We start from the raw sequence: 19,649 nt of genomic DNA on the forward strand, positions 1-19,649 counted from the left end.
TTATTAATTCTTTCAAAGAACCAGCTCTTACTTTCGTTGATTTGTTCTATTGTTTTTTTGGTTTCTATTTCATTGATTTCTGCTCTGATCTTTATGATTTCTCTTCTCCTGCTGGGCTTAGGGTTTCTTTCTTGTTCTTTCTCCAGCTCCTTTAGGTGTAGGGTTAGATTGTGTACCTGAGACCTTTCTTGTTTCTTGAGAAAGGCTTGTACCGCTATATATTTTCCTCTCAGGACTGCCTTTGTTGTGTCCCACAGATTTTGAACCGTTGTATTTTCATTATCATTTGTTTCCATGATTTTTTTCAATTCTTCTTTAATTTCCCGGTTGACCCATTCATTCTTTAGAAGGATGCTGTTTAGTCTCCATGTATTTTGGTTCTTTTCAAACTTCCTTTTGTGGTTGAGTTCTAGCTTTAGAGCATTGTGGTCTGAAAATATGCAGGGAATGATCCCAATCTTTTGATACCGGTTGAGTCCTGATTTAGGACTGAGGATGTGATCTATTCTGGAGAATGTTCCATGTGCACTAGAGAAGAATGTGTATTCTGTTGCTTTGGGATGAAATGTTCTGAATATATCTGTGATGTCCATCTGGTCCAGTGTGTCGTTTAAGGACTTTATTTCCTTGTTTATCTTTTGCTTGGATGATCTGTCCATTTCAGTGAGGGGAGTGTTAAAGTCCCCTACTATTATAGTATTCTTGTTGATGTGTTTCTTTGATTTTGTTATTAATTGGTTTATATTGTTGGCTGCTCCCACATTGGGGGCATAGATATTTAAAATTGTTAAATCTTCTTGTTGGACAGACCCTTTGAGTATGATATAGTGTCCTTCCTCATCTCTTATTATAGTCTTTGGCTTAAAATCTAATTGATCTGATATAAGGATTGCCACTCCACCTTTCTTCTGATGTCCATTAGCATGGTAAATTCTTTTCCACCCCCTCACTTTAAATCTGGAGGTGTCTTCGGGCTTAAAATGAGTTTCTTGGAGGCAACATATAGATGGGCTATAGACCAATATCCTTGATGAACACAGATGCAAAAATACTCAATAAAATACTAGCCAATAGGATTCAACAGTACATTAAAAAGATTATTCACCACGACCAAGTAGGATTTATTCCAGGGCTGCAAGGTTGGTTCAACATCCTCAAATCAGTCAATGTGATACAACACATCAATAAAAGAAAGAACAAGAACCATATGATACTCTCAATAGATGCTGAAAAAGCATTTGACAAAGTACAGCATCCCTTCCTGATCAAAACTCTTCAAAGTGTAGGGATAGAGGGCACATACCTCAATATCATCAAAGCCATCTATGAAAAACCCACCGCAAATATCATTCTCAATGGAGAAAAACTGAAAGCTTTTCCGCTAAGGTCAGGAACACGGCAGGGATGTCCATTATCACCACTGCTATTCAACATGGTACTAGAGGTCCTAGCCTCAGCAATCAGACAACAAAAGGAAATTAAAGGCATCCAAATTGGCAAAGAAGAAGTCAAATTATCACTCTTCGCAGATGATATGATACTATATGTGGAAAACCCAAAAGACTCCACTCCAAAACTGCTAGAACTTATACAGGAATTCAGTAAAGTGACAGGATATAAAATCAATGCACAGAAATCAGTTGCATTTCTCTACATCAACAGCAAGACAGAAGAAAGGGAAATTAAGGAGTCAATCCCATTTACAATTGCACCCAAAACCATAAGATACCTAGGAATAAACCTAACCAAAGAGACACAGAATCTATACTCAGAAAACTATAAAGTACTCATGAAAGAAACTGAGGAAGACACAAAGAAATGGAAAAATGTTCCATGCTCCTGGATTGGAAGAATAAATATTGTGAAAATGTCTATGCTACCTAAAGCAATCTACACATTTAATGCAATTCCTATCAAAGTACCATCCATCTTTTTCAAAGAAATGGAACAAATAATTCTTAAATTTATATGGAACCAGAAAAGACCTCGAATAGCCAAAGGGATATTGAAAAAGAAAGCCAACGTTGGTGGCATCACAATTCCGGACTTCAAGCTCTATTACAAAGTTGTCATCATCAAGACAGCATGGTACTGGCACAAATACAGACACATAGATCAATGGAACAGAATAGAGAGCCCAGAAATAGACCCTCAACTCTATGGTCAACTAATCTTCGACAAAGCAGGAAAGAATGTCCAATGGAAAAAAGACAGCCTCTTCAATAAGTGGTGCTGGGAAAATTGGACAGCCACATGCAGAAAAATGAAATTGGACCATTTCCTTACACCACACACGAAAATAGACTCAAAATGGATGAAGGACCTCAATGTGCGAAAGGAATCCATCAAAATCCTTGAGGAGAACACAGGCAGCAACCTCTTCGACCTCAGCCGCAGCAACATCTTCCTAGGAACAACGCCAAAGGCAAGGGAAGCAAGGGCAAAAATGAACTATTGGGATTTCATCAAGATCAAAAGCTTTTGCACAGCAAAGGAAACAGTTAACAAAATCAAAAGACAACTGACAGAATGGGAGAAGATATTTGCAAACGACATATCAGATAAAGGACTAGTGTCCAGAATCTATAAAGAACTTAGCAAACTCAACACCCAAAGAACAAATAATCCAATCAAGAAATGGGCAGAGGACATGAACAGACATTTCTGCAAAGAAGACATCCAGATGGCCAACAGACACATGAAAAAGCTCCATATCACTCGGCATCAGGGAAATACAAATCAAAACCACAATGAGATATCACCTCACACCAGTCAGAATGGCTAAAATCAACAAGTCAGGAAATGACAGATGCTGGCGAGGATGCGGAGAAAGGGGAACCCTCCTACACTGTTGGTGGGAATGCAAGCTGGTGCAGCCACTCTGGAAAACAGCATGGAGGTTCCTCAAAATGTTGAAAATAGAACTGCCCTATGACCCAGCAATTGCACTATTGGGTATTTACCCTAAAGATACAAACGTAGTGATCCAAAGGGGCACGTGTACTCGAATGTTTATAGCAGCAATGTCCACAATAGCCAAACTATGGAAAGAACCTAGATGTCCATCAACAGATGAATGGATCAAGAAGATGTGGTATATATACACAATGGAATACTATGCAGCCATCAAAAGAAATGAAATCTTGCCATTTGCGACAACATGGATGGAACTAGAGCGTATCATGCTTAGCGAAATAAATCCAGCAGAGAAAGACAACTATCATATGATCTCCCTGATATGAGGAAGTGGTGATGCAACATGGGGGCTTAAGTGAGTACGAGAAGAATAAATGAAACAAGATGGGATTGGGAGGGAGACAAACCATAAGTGACTCTTAATCTCACAAAACAAACTGAGGGTTGCTGGGGGGAGGGGGTTTGGGAGAAGGGGGTGGGATTATGGACATTGGGGAGGGTATGTGCTTTGGTGAGTGCTGTGAAGTGTGTAAACCTGGTGATTCACAGACCTGTACCCCTGGGGATAAAAATATATGTTTATAAAAAATAAAAAATTATTAAAAAAAAAAAAAAGAATCCTAAGCAAGCTACACACTCAGCACGGTAGCTTATGTGGAGCTCAATCTCATGACCCTGAGATCATGACCTGAGCTGAAATCAAGAGTCAGACACTTAACCAACAGAGCCACCCAGGCACCCCAAATATATGAACATTATCAACCAAATCGACCTTTTTTTTTTTTTTTAAAGATTTTATTTATTTATTTGACAGAAATCACAAGTAGACGGAGAGGCAGGCAGAGAGAGAGAGAGAGAGGGAAGCAGGCTCCCCGCTGAGCAGAGAGCCTGATGTGGGACTCGATCCCAGGACCCTGAGATCATGACCTGAGCCGAAGGCAGCGGCTTAACCCACTGAGGCACCCAGGCACCCCCAAATCGACCTTTTACATATGGATAGAATGCAACCTTCATCATCTGCAGCTACAGATTCATTCCAAGTGCACATGGAATGTTCACCAAAATAGACTATAAGCAAGGCTCAACAAATTTCAAAAGATTGAAATCACCCTAAGAGCACACCTTATACAGAAAATAACTGGAATAATCTCATAAGTTTTGAAGTTAAGGAACTCTTCTAAATTACTCTTGGGTTAAGAAGAAATCACAATACATATTAGACTACAACTTGCACTAAACAATATTGAAAATATGATATATATCAAAATTTGTGGGATGAAACTGAAGCAGAATTCCTGAACTTTCCATCCAGGAGCCCTGTCCACAAAAGGCCTGCACTATGACCTCAGGTAGTGCAGGAAGGGGTCTGGCTCTGGACAGATTTTCAGTCCTTCCCCTGAGTGGGTAGAAGCGGCAATCTTTCAGGAGGGAGGATATCGCTATTGCCAGGAGATTTCAAAAACCTTGAGTCCTGGTTCAGTTTGTAGGGCATGTGACTCCTGATCTTGGGGTTGTAGGTTCAAGCCCTACATTGTGTGAAGAGATTACTTAAAAATAAAATCTTTAGAACAAAACAAAACAAACCTTAACAGTCCCATAACAAAAATATGTCAAAACCCCCCTCTAGGCTCAGTTTGGAGAACTAGTTGGCTTCCCCAACCATTTCCACACAACATGCAAGGAGAACCTTGCTATTAATACCTGAAAAAGTTAGGGGGAAAAAAGGATAATGGTGAAGGATCTAAACAAGTATTTCTCCAATGAGAAAATGCAAGTGATTAGTAAACTGATGAAAAATTGCTCAAACTGAAAATGAAAATGAAAACCGTAATAAACCATGAATAAAACAACATGGCATTGGTTTAGAAAGTTTAAAAATCCCACTATTTGAAAATAATGTGGAGCATTAGGAACTACTGGTCCAAAGGAAAATGGGAACCACCGCAACAGCAAAGAGTTTAGCAACTTGCAGTGAAGTTGAAAACATGCATTGGTTATTACTTAGCAGTTTTACTTCTAGGAATATGTCACTGAGAGCACATGTCACATATAGCACCCATGCCAACTAGGTTTCATGTGCGATGGTATTTACAGAATATGATTTTTTAATAGCTAAACGTGAAAACAACTTCACAGTATCTATCAATAGTTGAGTGGATAAAAAATTATGATGTATTTGTGCAATGGAATAGTACACCAATGCTACAAAATGACATGAAGCGATAAAACAATGATCACATGCACTAAAACGGCACATAGGTACATTGATATTATAGGATGATTTCACCTATATAAAATTCAAGAACAAACATATATATTAGGGATGTGTCCATGGGCTGTGAAGCTATTAAAGAAGAACAAAAGTGTAATTACCAGAAGTATTAAGAAAATGTTTTCTTCTAGAGGAAAGTTAGGGCTACTGACACAATAGAAAGCCACTGGGATTTTCTGGGATACTGGGAATGTTCTATGTGTTGATATGGGTGATATGTTATATTTGTAACACAGTACCTTCATATTTTATTCACTCTTACATCTTATATCTCACAATAAATGTATTAAACTAACAGAATCTGCATATAGAGTATGATTCTTATTTTGCAAAAATTAACTGACATATAAAGAGATCACAGGATGTTAATAGGAAGCTCATGCCTACTGAGTGTAACTGCTAATATTTTTAATACTTCCTGCTGTTTAATTTGGGTATAAGTACCCTTGCTACTAGAATGACGACAGGAAGAGCTAAGATGGCAGGGTGGTAGGAAGACCCTGGGCTTGCCTCATCCCTTACACACAGCTGGAGAAATATCAAATCATTCTGAACACCCACCAAATCGACCTGCATATTGATAAACTGCACAACTAGGGAGAGAAGGGGCCACATCATGGAAGGTAGGAGGTGTGGAGACTGGATTTAGGGGAGAAATGGATCACAGGTACTGTGGAGGGGAGCCCTGGTCATGGAGAGAAACAGGAGAAAGAAAGAGGGAATGAGAGAGAGAGGAGCACACCGGGGAGTGCACAAGGAAAACACATCCCCAAAGGCATTGACTGGGAAAAAGAGAGGGGCTGATTTTTGTGAGATTTTACAACCAGTGGGTTCAAAGACTAGAGTTTTCGAAGTCTGCAGTAGGACCAGTGCTGAGCCCTGAGGGCCCTGCAGTGGTCCTGCGGAGAAGGAGGGCAGATAGTCTGGGGGCAGAAGATGCAGTCTGAGGATCCGCTGGGATGTTCTGGGAGAGACTGTTCCCTCCTCTTGAAGCACATCTGGGAGAGGTGCCGTTCATTGTCTCTCTGGGAGAAAAAACAGGCACCATTTCCCAAGACACCTGCTGAGAGCAGCTAACCCAAACACTGGTTCTTTGACACACTTGTCTCCAAACTACCATGCCCTTGTGCTTTGGTGTGATTGCCCTTCTGGGATAAACGTGCATCAGTCCCTGCATGGTGAGACCTTCCTGCAGAGGACCAGCATGGGTCTGCACCATGCCAGGTCGCTAAAGTTTTGAGTTCTAAAACTCAGCTGGCCTGTCTTGGATAGAACACAGGTGCACTGTGCTGCTGGGCAGGCAGACAGCCCAGATACAGTCAGGGTCAAGACAGGATCTGAGGGAAATCTGGAACACATAAGGGGAGACTGTTCCCTCTTTTGTGAGGGCTTCCCAGGCAGCAGTGAGCACGAACTCCCCTTTCCAGGGACAAGGGAGAGGGCTGGCAGCATTTCCTGCCCCCGTGACTTTTCTTGTTCTTTCTTTTGGGATGAATTCCTCCTCAGTCCTGGCATTTTTGTCTAAAAATAAACATTTGACAAATTAGAGTAACCATTCTTGATAAATATCCTCAATAAAGTAGGGATACAGGGAATGTATTGCAACATCATAAAGCCTGAATATGAAAACCCACGTGTAATATAATTCTCAATGGGGAAAACTGAGAGCTTTTCCTCTACCACCAGGCACAATACAGGGATATCCATTCTCACCATTGTTATTCAACATAGTACTAGAAGTCATAGCTTTCAGCAATCAGAAAACAACAACTAAAAGGGAATTCACATGGGGAAGGAAGAAGTCAAATTTTCACTATTTGCAGATGACATGATACTCCATGTAGAAACCCTTAAAACGCCACTAAAAAATTGCTAGAAATGATACACGATTCACAGAAGTTGCAGGAGACAAAGTCAACATACAGAAATCTCTTGCATTTTAATACACCCATAATGAGGTAGCAGAAAGAGAAATCAAAGAATTGATCCCATTTATAATGGCACCAAACCCCATCTGATACCTAGGAATAAACTTTACCAAAGAGGTGAAAGATCTGTACTCTGAAAACTATAGAACACTGATGAAAGAATGTGAAGATGACACAAAAATTTGGAAAAACATTTCATGCTCATGGATCGGAAAAACAAATACTGTTAAGATGTCTCTACTACTCAAAGCAGTCTACACATTTAAAGCAATCCCTATCAAAATACCACCAGCATTTTTCACAGAGCTAGGACAACCTATCCTAAAGTTTGCATGGAAGCACAAAAGACCCCAAATAGCCAAAGGAATTTTAAAAAAGAAAAGCAAAGCTGGAGGCGTCACAATTCTGGACTTCAAGCTGTATTACAAACCTATAGCCATCCATACAGATTAGTACTGGTACAAAAACAGATACATAGATCAATCAATGGAACAAAATAAAACTCCCCAAATGGGCCCACAACTATAAGGTCAACTAATCTTTAACAAAGCAGAAAAGAATATCCAGTGGAAAAACAACGGTATCTTCAACAAATGGGAACACTGGACAGCCACATGCAAAAGAGTAAAACTGGACCATTTCCTTACACCACACACAGAAATAAATTCAAAATAGATGAAAGACCTAAGTGTGAGACAGGAAACCACCAAAATGCTAGAGGAGACAACAGACAACAACCTCTTTGACCTAGCAAATTCTTACTAGACAGATCTCCAGAGGAAAGGGAAACAATAGAAAAAATGAAATATTGCGACTTCATCAGATAAAAAACTTTTGCACAGTGAAGGAAACAATCAAAATTAAAAGGCAACCTTCAGAATGGGAAAAGTTATGTGCAAATAACACCTCTGGAAAAGGGTTAGCACCCAAAATATATAAAGAACTTATCAAACCCAACACCCAAGGAACAAATAATCCATCGAGAAATGAGCAGGAGACATGAAGAAGCATTTTTCCAAAGAAGACGTACAGATGGCTATGAGACACTTAAAAAGATGCTCAACATCACTCGTCATCAGGGAAATACAAATCAAAACCACAATGAGATATCACCTCACACCTGTCAGAATGGCTAAGATTAACAACACAGGAAACAACGGTGTTGGTGAGGATGTGGAACCCTCATGCACTGTTGGTGGGAATGCAAGCTGGTGCAGCCACTGTGGAAAACGGATGGAGGGTCCTTAAAAAGTTGAAGATAGAGCGACCCTAGGACCCAGCATTTGCACTACAGGTTATTTAATCCCAAAATACAGATGTAGTGAAAAGAAGGGACACCTGCACCCCAGTGTTCATAGCAGCAATGTCCACAATGGCCGATCTGTGGAAGGAGCCGAGATGTCCTTCAACAGATGAATGGATAAAGAAGATATGGTTTATATATGCATGGGATACTACTCAGCCACCAGAAAGGATGAATACCTACCACTTGTACTGACATGGATGCAACTGGAGGGTATTACCCTAAGTGAAATAAGTCAATCAGAGAAAGATTATTATCATATAGTTTCATTCATATGTGGAACATAAGGAACAGTGCAGGGGACCATGGGGGAAGGAAGGGACAACTGAATGGGAAAGAGTCAGAGAGAGGAAAAAAAAAAAAAAACACGAGAGGCTCTTGACTCTTGGAAACAAATTGGGGGTTACAGAAGGGAGGTGGGATGGGGGATGGGGTACATGGGTGATGAGCATTAAGGAGGACACGTGATGTGATGATCATTGGCTGCTTTATGCAACTGATGGATCATTGAACACTGATGATGTACTGTATGTTGGCTGATTGAATTTAGATAAAAAATAAAAATGGGAAATTCAATAATACTGGTCACCATACATATTTATTAGCATTACTTTAATTGCTAAAGTCCTTTCTCTACTTGGTTTTATGACAATGGCTTAACGGTCCATTCTAGAATTTCTTTTTAAAAGGCAAGGGGCAAATAACCAACCGAGCTGAATCCCATCATGGAACATATTCATTGTGAAAGTGTTTATCATTTCATAGAAGCTCCATATAAAACTGTATTTTGTGTCGTAAATAATACCTGTGTCGGTTTTCATATACATTCATTTTTCTTTGATGTTTTAGCAAATTTTTAGCACATTTATGTTAGGGAACTTTTATTTTATTTTTTTTTCCACAATAGCCAAACTATGGAAAGAACCTAGATGTCCATCAACAGATGAATGGATCAAGAAGATGTGTTAGGGAACTTTTTTTTTTTTAATTAATTTTTTATTTTTTATAAACATATATTTTTATCCCCAGGGGTACAGGTCTGTGAATCACCAGGTTTACACACTTCACAGCACTCACCCAAGCACATACCCTCCCCAATGTCCATAATCCCACCCCCTTCTCCCAAACCCCCTCCCCCCAGCAACCCTCAGTTTGTTTTGTGAGATTAAGAGTCACTTATGGTTTGTCTCCCTCCCAATCCCATCTTGTTTCATTGATTCTTCTCCTACCCACTTAAGCCCCCATGTTGCATCACCACTTCCTCATATCAGGGAGATCATATGATAGTTGTCTTTCTCTGCTGGATTTATTTCGCTAAGCATGATACGCTCTAGTTCCATCCATGTTGTCGCAAATGGCAAGATTTCATTTCTTTTGATGGCTGCATAGTATTCCATTGTGTATATATACCACATCTTCTTGATCCATTCATCTGTTGATGGATATCTAGGTTCTTTCCATAGTTTCGCTATTGTGGACATTGCTGCTATAAACATTCGGGTGCACGTGCCCCTTTGGATCACTACGTTTGTATCTTTAGGGTAAATACCCAATAGTGCAATTGCTGGGTCATAGGGAGCTCTATTTTCAACATTTTGAGGAACCTCCATGGGAACTTTTAATAAATGATTCCACAGTATAGTTTTGATTTTTAGATTTAGGTAAACATACTTTTTCTCCACTAGATGGTGCTGATGCCCTATTATAAAACCATGCAAACTCCATCTTCGGCGTTTCTGCCCCTCCAGCCAGATCTTTGTTGTTGTTTGTTTTAAATTTAGTCTTCATGTTTTGATATGAAAATTTTATGTGTGCTTTTCAGTTTAGAAATTCAGATCCACCTCATGGCATAAAGATTACTGGAAAAATAAATTAGTTAAATTTCAAATATGATGCTATATTGTGCATACAGAAATATTTTTCATTAGTATATTAACATTTTGATAGAATTAGTTCCTATCCTACTAAGTTAATGCAAGGGAAGAGTAATAAAGTTTTTTTTATCAATTAATTTACTCAACTTAAATTATTAGTTTTTAAAGGATTTATTTATTTGATAGAGAAAGCAAAGGAGCACAGGCTTGCATGGGGTGGGGAGGAGGTGGGATGGGAAGGGGGAGGGGCTGAAGAAGTGAAGGACAGAGTGTTAACCTGACTTTATGCTGAGCTCTGAACTCCACAGAGGGCTTGATCTCAGGACCCTGAGATGATGACCTGAGTCCAAACCCACAGCGAGGCGCTTAATGGGCTGTGCCAAGCAGCTTCCTCTTAGTTTTTTTTGTTTTTTTTTTTTTAAATAACGCATCTACCAAAGGCATAATCCAACCACAAAACAGCAATCAATACACAGACACATACACATGGGGTCAGCCCATTAGCTAGCCTGAGGCAAATGCATTCCCTCTTGGTTGTATTTCAAGATAATTCTTGATCTTTCAATTTTATTAATTTCAACTTTATTAACTGCTTTTAGCAACCAGATATAAAAGACAAGGACATATCTCTTTGATGTCATCTTCCTACCACCTTCTCATGGTATTTCCTGTTATGTATGTTTACTACAGAGGAAGAGTTCTCCTATCGATTAGTCTTTTTACTTCAAGTAATTTGTAAGAATTTCCATGAATTTTAAATGGCAGCTCTTGACTGTAAGAAAACGGCATCACCACCCCCTATTTGTCCATCCTTCTACTGCCATCTCCAGAATCTCAGCTCTGATTATGATCCTTTGCCACCTTGACTGGGAAACAGCCTGCTAACCAGTCTCCAAGCCTCCGTCCTCGCATTCCCCACAGGGCTACACAGGAGTTACTGCAAAATTGGTCACACCGCTCCTGTGTTTAAAATTCTTTGGTGACTTTCCCTTTAACGTGTAAGACATTCCAAACTCCTTACTCTGCCCTGGGAACCCCCTATCTGGCTCTTGCCATTCTCTCTGGGATCATCTTGTTTCCTCTACCACATATTCACTGTGCCAAAGCCTCCCTGGTTTCTTCATGTTTTGTCCAGCATCTCAAATGTATTTTTTTCCTGTACATCTTTGGGTTGTTTTCTCTCTTGCAACACGTGCACTGGAGACTTTTGGTGGTTGCCTTTGTCTCATCTTTCAGGTTCTGCTCAAATATTATTTCTTCAAAGTGACCCAGTTCAGACCAGCCCAGCCAAAGGCTCTTACCCCACTACCCCATCTCTGTTTTCCCTCAGCCCCTACTTTATTTCCTTCCCAACATAGTTCACGATTCATAATTATTATTCATAATGTTTTTATAAGGATTTCATCTATCCTGCCATCAAAATGTAAGCTCCCTGAGAAGAACGACCATCTCCATCCTGTTTTACAGAAGGATCAATTCTCAATAATACTCAGATCCTCTAACTTCAAATTCACCTCCTGTCTGCTTTGGTTCTAATCTTCAATACACTGAGCATTATCAGTTCATGTCATAACGAGCTGATAATGATTCACTATCTTGTGTTCTAACAAGAATTAGGCAAAGGGGGCCTGGGTGGCTCAGTGGGTTAAGCCTCTGCCTTGGGTTCAGGTCATGATCCCAGCATCGTGGGATCCAGCCCCGCATGGGGCTCTCTGCTCAGTGGAGAGCCTGCTTCCCCCTCTCTCTCACCTGCCTCTCTGCCCACTTATGATCTCTCAGTCTCTGTCAAATAAATAAATAAACTCTTAAAAAAGAAGAATTAAGTGAATCTTACAACATAATTTTTGTTTGAATTGATAAAAAAGCGTTCAAGTTCAGTTAAACCGTGTTCTCAAAAAATTTTTTTAAGGAGACAAAAGGAGTAATTTCAGCCTGTGTAGTCAAACTGTTGGCATGAACGTGTAGTAACCACATTTGCTTGAACTAAATTGGCAGTTTTTGAAGAGAAGGGCAGGAAGCTTATTAAATAAGTAACATAAACATATTTCAAAGGCATACAAGCATTTTAAGGAAGGCTTGGCTGATGATTCTATTTTTTTTTGTCTGAATAGCATCTCGCTTCTCAAGTTCTAAGTTAATGAGTGAACTAAGTTTTCTAAAGTCTTAGGTTTAAACAACAAATATTTCAACTTATGTGTTTATGTAGTCACTTAAATGACAGTTAAATTAAAAAAAATTTATAAAGCACTACCTGGATGTACTTTTTATTCTTTTGGTCTGATTTTGTAATTTAAAATTATTCTGTCCATAAATAAGAGTGTGAATGGTTTTGGCTATTGGATAGGAATAGCATTCACTTTGCTTTCATTTGAGAGACATAGTTATAAAAAATTGCTTAAAGTTAAAAACAATTATCCTTGATAATTTAATAATTATCATTTATTTAATTTTTCCAATTTCAATTTTTTAAAAATTTTATTTGACAGAGAAGAAGAGACATCTAGAGAGGGAATACAAGTGGGGAGTGGGAGCAGGAGCCAGGAGCCCGATGCGGGGCTCTATCCCAGGACCCTGGATCATGACCTGAGCTGAAGGCAGATGCTTAACAACTGAGCCACTCAGGCGCCCCTCCAATTTCAAATTTTAAAGGGATATTATTAACATATAACAAGAGTTAATTACTTGTTTTTAAATTGGTGTATCTATAAGCTGTTATTTGATAAGTATTCTTAATCAAGTGAAATAAATCATAATAAAATTATATATTTTAAAAAACCTTTATCAAATGTGTACCAGATTGCTTTGGTAGACTAAAGTTGTTCTCTTCATACAATTATTCTGTTTTTCTAAAATAATTTTGGGAAAAAAATAACAGGAGATACTATGTTTCGGCTAGCCTAATTTTAAATTTAGTAAATATTGGAATATATTATAGAAGAAAACCAAAAATCAATTTAGGAAATATAAATCAAATAGACAAAATGGAAATAGCAAAAGTAGATATTTTATGTTAAATTTCTTTCCCAACTTCTTATTGGTTTATATGCATATTAGTTATATTTGCATATATATATGATTAGCTTTTCAAAATAGAACATATTCAAAGTATTTTACAAGTAACATGAAAATAATTAAAGGTATTTGGCAAATATATATATACTTGTATAAAGAAAACATCAATTGCAATAAAGTTTTTATTTTTTATTTTAATTTTTAAAAAGATTTTATTTATTTATTTATTGAGAGAGAGAGGGAGCACACATGTGTGCACATGTGAGCTGGGGTGGGGAGTTGTCGGGAAAGGGTAGAGGGAAGAGAGCATCTCAGGCCCTCTGTACTGACTGCAGAGCACTGTTCAGGGTTTGATCCCATGATCCTGAGATCATGACCTGAGCTGAAATCAAGAGGTGGTTGCTTAACTGACTGAGCCACTCAGGTTCGCACAAATGGAGTTTTAAAAAATAACTCTAGAGAAAACAGAAATTATTTTGCATTATTAAAGCATTTGAAGAAGTAAAGTGATATGTTTAAAATTTAGAAGTATGATTATGCAATTTCTTCTTCAAATTTTAACAGTGTAAATACCATGAAGATAATTCCAGGGTTATGAAAAGCAAATGGAAGAACAGATAATAGCTAAAAGAAATCAGGTAGAAAACAAGTATGTGATAAAGACGGTTGAAACAAGCTACTCTCAGGATACAACTTGAATACATCACTGAAATCAAGTTTCTTGGAATGTGTAGTGTTTGGATCACTAAAACAATGCCAATGATTGTTCAAGTCAAAATGGTAGCTTCTTAAAATAGTTAGTCTATACCGACTGGTTGCTGTAAAGTGGAGTTGGGTCAGAGGGTGACATAATTCAAAAAACTGTGTAGCAGGAATGATTTGCATCTGAATAATACTCATGACGATCTCGAAGGATAAGTATTGAAAAAGAAAAAGAAGAAAAACAACACACACTATACCCAGTTACACCTGCAGCACTTGTGGAAATGTCATTGATGGAAGATTTAGAAATGTGGGGGCTGATCTCAATCCCCCATTTTTGCAGATCTACTGTTAGTCTGTTGTACACCAACTGATGTTTCTTCAGTCTTAAATGTCCTCCTTCCTATCACACTTATCTGGTTAACTCCTATTCAACCTGCAAAGCCTACCCAAGATGCCATCGTGGCCCTGACCTATTTCCCTCTCTCCATTCGGGCTCTTACAAATCAACTCCTCAACCCTATCCCACTCCATCCTCTCATTGCTCTTTGGGTTTCTTGCCTCCTCTAAATGATCCTATACTCTCACTCTCTCTCTCTCTCTTTTTTTGCTTATCTCCATCATAATACCTTATATGATAAAATACAGCATGTTAATAAAATCCAAAGCCATTCCTTTTGTTTTCCCCACTAAAAATGGTCTTTTGGAAAATGCTGATCATAGGGCCTGGCACTTAACAGTCACTCAAAAAATGATCATTGAATGAACAAAGAAACGAAATAAGAAAATGAATGGATGACTAGAGAATTCTCATGGAGCCTTTCCATTACATCTGCAGATTGTAGACAACCTTAGGAAAGAGCATAGTGGATGGTAGCAAATGTAATAGATAAGACTTGGGAACAAACGTTTAGTGATTTTAAAGCCGTACTGCATGAATTCAAGAAACTCTGATATCTGTAATTCCATTGTATGTCTTGTCCACATGTCCTAAATTTTAATTTATAATTCTGAAGTCAGGAATGATTTTAGGTCAGTTCAAAAAATAAAAACGTGGGGCGCCTGGGTGGCTCAGTGGGTTAAGCCGCTGCCTTCGGCTCAGGTCATGATCTCAGGATCCTGGGATCGAGTCCCGCATTGGGCTCTCTGCTCAGCCGGGAGCCTGCTTCTCTCTCTCTCTCTCTCTCTGTCTGCCTCTCCATCTACTTGTGATTTCTCTCTGTCAAATAAATACATAAAATCTATAAAATGCAAACTATTTAAAAAATAAAAAAATAAAAACTTTTGGGAGCTATGAAGTGAACATTTCAGTAACCACTTTTCTGTCTATTACATTTTTGGTCAACAAGGTTTGAGAAACTTGTGCACTGAGTTAAAATGCCAAAGCAAATAGAAGTGTTCTAACAAATATTTTTACCCCTTTCCTTCTGTTATTTTTGTGATTTTTTTCTCTGTTCTATTACAATAATTTCTTTGAGCCATTTTTATAATGTTTTCTTATAATTTTAAGCTGAAATGTTAACACTTTTTCCTGCCCGATTACTTCATGACCTTTCTATGCACGGTATCTGAAACCAGTTAAAGTTGTTAAATGGGTAAAGTGAGCACAGGAGAGATCAGTTGGCAAGAATCTCACAGGCCTGGGCAGGTGGGGGATGGTGTGTGGGGTGAGGAGGGGGAGGCATTGCTGGGAAGAAGGAAAAGTGCAAAGGCTGTCCTACAATCAGGGATTGAGCAAAGAAATGTGAATTGATTTAGACTTTGGCTCAAGCCCTAGCAATCAAAGGCCAAAAATGAAGACTTTTACTAATTTGTGTGTCATTTGGGAACTTACTTCTGGCTAAGAATAATTTCAGCGATACTCAATAATTCAGTTGTAGTTGAACATTACGTGCAGGCGGAAGAGTAGCATGCGCGTTCTTTGGACATGTGTACCCTTAAAATAAACAAGGTTTGCTTCGGCTGACCTCCTCCTCTCATGACATTCTGGGGCATCTGCTCTGACCCTTCTCATGGGCTCTTCTCCTCAGATCTCCCCTCAGGAATACCCCACGTGCCAGACTTGCTTAGTCCAGTTCTTCACCCTCATCTTCCCTTTCTACCTTTCCTCACTGAAATGCTCCAGAGAACTTACCAACTTTGATAATTCACAGTGAACTGCAGTGAGGAACACTAGCTTTCACTCTTCTAAAGTATTTGTTCAGAGTATTTGTCATTCCACATAAACTTCAGGTTTGTTGAGTCTGGTGATATCAAATTTTTGAAGAAGAGAGGATACTAGAGACAGTTGGGTCAATGCACAGCTTTAAATCACACTCTATGGGTAAGCACCACACAACTATCTCTGAAAATGGGGGGTTTTGGTGAAGAAAGAAGGAGAAATCTTATTTTTTTTCTTATTGGAATTGAAACAGAATTTTGGATTAAAATTTTTGGATTAAAAATTTTAATCCAAAAATATTTAATCCAAAATATTTGTTATTTTTGGATTAAAAATTTTGGATTAAAAACCTCTACCTTAAGTTTTCTGGATTAGTTAACTGTGTATTTACATATAACCTCATAAAAGAAGATATTTTAGAATTAATTCTTATGATTTATAATGTCAATTATTTTTTCCTTTTTAGGGTTAACTCAAATTTGAAATCTTCTTGTACTTGAAACAATACATAATTTTTTTCCTTCTCTTTCTAATAGAAGAGAATCTCTCTTCCTTTGACCTATAATGTATTTAAAGCCCCGAAAGAACTTTTTTGACCTTAAACATCCCGAATTAGAAAATACATATATCTCCACACAAAATAGCCAGTGTGTACTTGGACATTTTTCAGTGGGTTTTACTTTATTCGCAGGAATTTCTGGGCTTTCTCTGTCAAATAAATAAAGTCAGGAATTTCTGGACTGTGGCTAATTTCAAAGAGTATGTTTAAGGGAACATTATTCTCAACTTTGTCCTGTAAATCTGACCAGATTCTTAGCAGCCTGTGGGGACTCCTGCAAACACAATGTTTTATAAGGAAGTAACTCATATTTCTACACAAATGGAATGGGAATGCAGAGAGCCTATTGTATTAAAGCAGAACTAGTTGGTCTCTGAGAATTTGAGTCAATAAATTCTTCTTATCAGCTGTTATTTCTCTTTAATGGTGACTAATATTTTTTGAAGAATGTTCACTTTAAACAGAGCAGATGCCGTTTATGAAATGCTAAAATGTCAAACCTGGTTGAGTAAAGCAGATTGTGAAAATATTCAAACCTGTATTCAACCAGCAGAAACTGATATCACATTTAAACACATTTTGATGAAATATAAAATACAGATGAAATGAATCAGCTGGAATCAATTACATAAGGAGTTTAAATCACTACGATTTAATTTTTATTACATACTTTGTAGCACCCAATTTTAGTATTTCTAATTCCATTTTGTAATCACTTAAAAAGTTTAATTAAACTTGCCCTCTATTCTTGAGTTTTGAGCATCAACTAGAAATAAAATAAGTCTTCTTTATATGACAAATGGTATCTGCATAAAGCCTCAGCAAACGGTATGTAAATATTGAGACACTGAAATTATTCCTGTTAAAGGAAAGACAAAAAAACACTTATGTAAAGAAAAAGATGTTTGTGGGGCGCCTGGTTATGCATTTGCCTTCTGCTCAAGGCATGATCCCAGAGGACTGGGATCCAGTCCCACACTGGGCTCCCTGTTTACCCTGGAGCCTGCTTCTCCCTCTCCCCCTGCCACTCCCCCTGCTTGTGCTCTTTCTCTCTGTCAAATACATAAATAAAACCTTAGGAAAAAAAAAAGAAAGATGTTTGCTACGATTGATAGCATTAACAGGGTTCTGAAACTCTTTGTCAATACAATAATATTTTACTAATTGTAATATTTATGTGTGCAGGGAATAATGGAATATCTAGGTTTGGATATAAGATTTCCAAGCTAAAAATCAAGCAGTAGCATATTAGAATAAGAAACTGAAAAAAAAAATCTCTATCCTAGAAAAAAATTAAACACATTTAAATCAACCTTACAAGAATGACTAAAGGATATAATGAAAGAGATATCTTTACTTTGATTTTCTAGATAGAAAGATGCTCAAGGAGAGAGATTTTATGTTATTTGCTAACATTTCTCAATGCTTAGAGGCTGACATGAAGTAAGCATTTAATCAAAATTTGTTGACCTAGTGAAAAGTTTTCGAAATTTATGGATGATAGGTAACTGATTTGGTTTAAAAATGCCAGTCAAATATTATCACATAATTTAGTTGCCTATCATGAATTAGAAACAAAATTTCCTCCAAAGAATCTTCTTAATCTATTGAGAAGCAGTGTTACAATTAAAATTTAATATAAATCTAGTAATTTTCTTACTGATACCAGAAAGAAAACTTCTACATTCATATTCACTACTCTAAAGACTGGTCTTCTAGAATATATCTCAAATACACTATCGGAAAAAACCCCGTTAGAATAACTTAGATGTTACAAACACTGCATGTTCAAGTTTTTCACACTTATGTGATATTTTCATTCTAATGACAAGCAACTAATGCTTGCTTGCCTACAAGACTTCTAATTTCTGTTCTGGTTCTACATATGTTCATATGCTTCTTAACACTTTCATACAAAACATTTTGGTGAAAATTTTAAACAAACAAAATAAGTTATGATGATTTGAAGGGAAATTATTATGATATAGTACAGTTTTCAAAACATTTATTAAAACATTTTTTGAGAGCACCTAGGAGGTTCAGATGGTTAAGCGTCTGACTTTGGCTTAGGTCATGATCTCCAGGTCCTGGGATGGAGCCCCAGAGGGTGGGGGTGGGGTTGAGGGTAGGGGGGTTCCAGCTCAGCAGAGTCTTCTTCTCCCTCTCCCTCTGCCTCTCCCCCTGCTTGTCCTCTACTTCTCTCTCTCTCTCAAGTGAATGAATAAACTCTTAAAAAAAACCCCTTTTTGAGTGTGTACATTAAATAAAACCATGATAAATAATAATATCACTTAAATAAACTACTTATATTTTTTAAAACTTAATGTCAAAAGCTAGTCACACACAAATCTATAGAACAGTAATTAAATCACATTTTCTAGACAAAATTCCTGTTACCACTGTGAAAAGCATGTTAGCAAATGTCTCATAATATAGAAAAAAGCCTTTTTTTACTCTTACCTTGTGCAACACAAACCGCCCACAATATAAGCCAAACGATCTCCCCTAGAAATCTCATTCTGAGGTCTTTTAGGGGTACATTTAATTGCTGAGAGTGCTCACACGATGTCAAGTTTTCTTCCTCTACGAAATCTGATTAGTGCAGGAAAGCACTTGCTCAAAAGGAAATTGAAACACAACTCGGGAATTAAAGGGAGTACCAGATGCTCCGCCCCTCAGAAATTTTGCAAGGTAGAAGAGAAAATTCAACCCCAAACCCCAGCAGTGTCAGAGTTTGAATCTGATTCTTCCTGCATTCCCACGGAATGTTAATGCTGTGACTTGCTTTTCATTTGTTTTCATAAACCCAGGCATGTTCTCTGCTGGAACACGTTCAAGTTCTTGGAATGTGCAAAGCAGTAACTGCTGATATCCTCAGGATTTCAAAAACCCTCAAAAGGAGCTTAAAAGAAGCTCTTTTAA

General features: G+C 37.9%; 1 protein-coding gene across 2 annotated transcripts in view; it reads right to left on the bottom strand.

Annotated features, from left to right (window-relative positions):
• The window catches only part of LOC131814431 (complement factor H-like), an 81,707-nt gene extending 62,278 nt beyond the window's left edge, over window positions 1-19,429 (bottom strand). The window contains exon 1 of one of the 2 annotated variants that reach the window (XM_059145355.1): window positions 19,188-19,429. In XM_059145355.1, the coding sequence (XP_059001338.1) occupies window positions 19,188-19,245 (58 nt within the window). In that variant the 5' untranslated portion in view covers window positions 19,246-19,429. The remainder of the gene's footprint in view (window positions 1-19,187) is intronic. The other variant, XM_059145354.1, reaches the window with a different exon arrangement.
• Between the last annotated feature and the right edge of the window lie 220 nt (window positions 19,430-19,649).

The sequence above is a fragment of the Mustela lutreola genome, chromosome 14 (genome assembly GCF_030435805.1).
Source record: "Mustela lutreola isolate mMusLut2 chromosome 14, mMusLut2.pri, whole genome shotgun sequence".
Taxonomy (NCBI): Eukaryota; Metazoa; Chordata; class Mammalia; order Carnivora; family Mustelidae; genus Mustela; species Mustela lutreola.